Source organism: Limulus polyphemus, unplaced genomic scaffold (assembly GCF_000517525.1).
Source record: "Limulus polyphemus unplaced genomic scaffold, Limulus_polyphemus-2.1.2 Scaffold4128, whole genome shotgun sequence".
NCBI lineage: Eukaryota > Metazoa > Arthropoda > Merostomata > Xiphosura > Limulidae > Limulus > Limulus polyphemus.
In genome coordinates, this window is record NW_013669738.1 from 1 (window position 1) to 3,764 (window position 3,764).

General features: G+C 39.1%; 1 protein-coding gene across 1 annotated transcript in view; it reads left to right on the forward strand.

The window, feature by feature from the left end:
• Nucleotides 1–3,070: 3,070 nt before the first annotated feature.
• The window catches only part of LOC106470633, a gene marked incomplete at its 5' end in the record, with an annotated part of 10,996 nt that continues 10,302 nt past the window's right edge, over nucleotides 3,071–3,764 (forward strand). Inside the window, one exon of the mRNA XM_022399261.1 lies at nucleotides 3,071–3,232. Coding sequence (XP_022254969.1) covers nucleotides 3,071–3,232 — 162 coding nt within the window. The remainder of the gene's footprint in view (nucleotides 3,233–3,764) is intronic.

Sequence of the window (3,764 nt, forward strand, 5' to 3'; positions counted from 1 at the left end):
AGTTGAATAACATTTGAAGTAGAAGTGGTCCTCTTAGGTATTCGCCACTGTTAGTTGAATAACGTTTGAAGTAGAAGTGGCCCTCTGAGGTATTCACCACTGTTAGTTGAATAAAGTGTGAAGTAGAAGTGGTCCTTAGGTATTCACCACTGTTAGTTGAATAAAGTTTGAAGTAGAAATGGTCCTCTTAGGTATTCACCACTGTCAGTTGAATAAAGTGTGAAGTAGAAATGGTCCTCTTAGGTATTCACCACTGTTAGTTGAATAACATTTGAAGTAGAAGTGGTCCTCTTAGGTATTCGCCACTGTTAGTTGAATAACGTTTGAAGTAGAAATGGTCCTCTTAGGTATTCACCACTGTTAGTTGAATAAAGTGTGAAGTAGAAATGGTCCTCTTAGGTATTCACCACTGTTAGTTGAATAAAGTGTGAAGTAGAAATGGTCCTCTTAGGTATTCACCACTATTAGTTGAATAAAGTGTGAAGTAGAAATGGTCCTCTTTGTTGATGGATGCTAGAAGATAGATGAGTAACTAAATTGTGTCTTCTTCTCGTTCAGTGGTGGTGAGTTTCTCGTTTATCAACCCCAGGATATACAAAAGGTATCCCTCAATCTTTCAAAGAAGTAAATGTAATTTCTTTATAGCCATCATTACAGTTGAAATATAATAAATGTATATACAACGATGATATTTTTACACCGAACAGTAATATTCAACATGTTGACAGTTTACGGTGGGTAGTTGAAAAAATTATGTTTTATATATTAGAAAAAGTAGAATGTCTCGACCACTAATGCACTCATTTTGAAATACAAACAAAGAAATCAAGTTGGAATATCGTTATAATATTAATAGCAAAGTTTGTTTCGTTTGAAACTACACGAGAGCTATCTGCGTTAGCCGTCCCTAGTATAGCATTGATAGACTAGAGGGAAGGCAGCTAGTCAACACCACCCACCGCCAACTTTTGGGCTACTCTTTTACCAACGAATAGTAGGATTTACAGACACATTGTGACGCCCCCACGTCTGAAGGGGAGAGATCGTTCAATAATGAGATTCGAGCCCGCGACACTCAGATTTTGAGACGAGCGCCCTAATCACCAGGCCATGCCAGGCGTAATAGCCAAGTAGACGAGGCACGTTGTAACATTGTATTTTATGCATGATTCCTTGTTGTGGAAGTTATTAAGGACCCGTGTAGAAAATTGGTTACCGAATACAATTACCTTCAAGATGAACAACAAACACCTCCTGGAACCCAAACGAACAACATCTACGTAGATGTTGTTCGACATAACACCATCCTCATCATCTCAGCCAAATGGACATAAATTGCAAAAGGTTTTGTGGTTAGACGAGAGAAAAATTGAGCTTTTTTGTCTAAATTGATAGGGTTACGTCTGGAACAAGCCCAGCTCAGCACATCATCCAGTCAACACCATTCCAACTGTCAAGCATGATGGTGGCAGCATCATGTTATGGAGATGCTCCTCATCAGCAGGGAAGGGGAAGCTTATCAGGATTGAAGGGAAGATGGGGGGGGGGGGACCTGCTTGAATCAGCCAAGAATCTAAAACTGGGTTGAAAATTCACATTTCAGCAGAACAATGACCCCGAAGCACAAGGCCAAAGCCACATTGTAATGGTTTCAAAAGAAGAAAGTGAATGTCCTGGAGTGACCCAGTCGAAGTCCTGACTTGAATCCAAAGATAATTTTTGGAAAGACTTGAAGATTGCAATCCATCAGCGATCCCCAACTAACTTGTCAGAAATGAGACAATTTTATCAAGAAGAATGGGCAACAATTACACCATCCCATTGTGTAAAGCTGGTAGAGACCTATCAAAAAACACTCACAGCAGTAATTGCTCCCGAAGGTGATTCCACCAAGTACTGACTTAGGAGACTGAATACTTATGCAATTAGCTGACTTCAATTTATATATTTTCTTTGCTGACATTCAATCTCATTCACACATAGCAATGTTAAGTTTGATCATTAGAGTTTTGAATAAAAACAACATCATTAAAAAATTGTTTACATTTTTTGTATTTTATCAAAATGTGACATTATTGGTAGGGGTGGATACATTTGCAAGGCACTGTACATTGAGGACGGTTTCTGTGGTTTCACTTCCAAAGAAGAACTAACACGATTCCTGCAGCACTTCAGCAACATACGCCAAGGTATTAAATTTGCTGTAAAAAACTGAAATAAATACAAAATTAACTTTCTGAATGTTACCGTCATCCAATCATCCCACAGTTTCAGCAATAAGATTCACAGAAAAGACACACACACAGTAAAAACTACATTACTTCGTTTTACAGTCACACAATACACCATAAACCAGGCCCAAAAAAGGGTGTCATGTATTTAGCCTACACGTTTTGCATCAGTGATAACATCGATGAAGAAATTACGTACGTAACCAAATATTTTACAGGTCCTAACAAGGATAACAAGACAGTTTCATAACAGAGTAAATTATAACCCTGATAAGCTCAACACCACTGAAAATACAATATAACAACGGAACATATGACTAAAAGAACACCACAAACCTCCCTCACACAAATTGAATACAGTATATTTGTTTGTTTGTTTTGAATTTCGCGCAAAGCTACACGAGGGCTATCTGCGCTAGCCGTCCCTAATTTAGCAGTGTAAGACTAGAGGGAAGGCAGCTAGTCATCACCACCCACCGCCAACTTTTGGGCTACTCTTTTACCAAGGAATAGTGGGATTGACCGTCACATTATAAGGCCCCCACGGCTGAAAGGGTGAGCATGTTTGGTGTGACGGGGATTCGAACCCGCGACCCTCAGATCGCGAGTCGAGCGCCCTAACCACCTGGCCATGCCAAGCTCAGTACAATATATATATTCACACGTGATCGAGATATCTGAACAACTATATCTGTGTGAGGGGCCGGCCAACGTTTCTCGTCGTTTTCAAGCTTTGGGTAGTTTATAAGAGTGGTGATTAAATTCCACTATTTGATGAGAGTAACCCAAGAGTTGGCGGTGTGTTACGTTGACTAACTAACGTAATAGCCCTTATATAGGTTTGCGTGAACATACGAAACAAAAAACTTTGTGAGATCTTAATTTTTTGTAGGATGAAAGCTACCTGCGAAGACATCTTACTACACTATCTCCATCCCAACGAGTTTGTTGACTCCCCTGAATGGGAAGGATGTTCCTTGGACAGTGGTAAACTATATCAGGTGAGTTTTCCCCCTTACAAAGAGCTTTCCCTCGTATACTCTGATATTCCAAATAACGTTTTGTTACCATTCCAACTAGACAGATGAACATAACATGAAATGACAACAAGGGTCCTTTTGATCCATCTTGGCTGTCCTATCCAGTTAATTAAACTAAACACTAAAAAATTCAAAGCCAGCCCTTATCGTTCAATTTGAATAAATTAACCCCTACTCTCACACACCATCAACTTTTAATTCGAACGTATAGGGCAATAATACACTGTGAATACACACCACTAATACACACTATTAATACACAGTTTAGTTAGAACTAGTGGTATTCGTGTAACTTTTCAAATCTCCATTTTTAACCACAAAATTGCCGATTTGTTTTTATGTCGTTCAGTAATTTCTTTCCAGTCTCACACCAAGTTTTGTCGACTTTCTTTCTTTCTAGTCTCACACCAAGTTTTATTGACTTTCTTTCTTTCTAGTCTCACACCGAGTTTTGTCGACTTTCTTTCTAGTCTCACACCAAGTTTTGTCGACT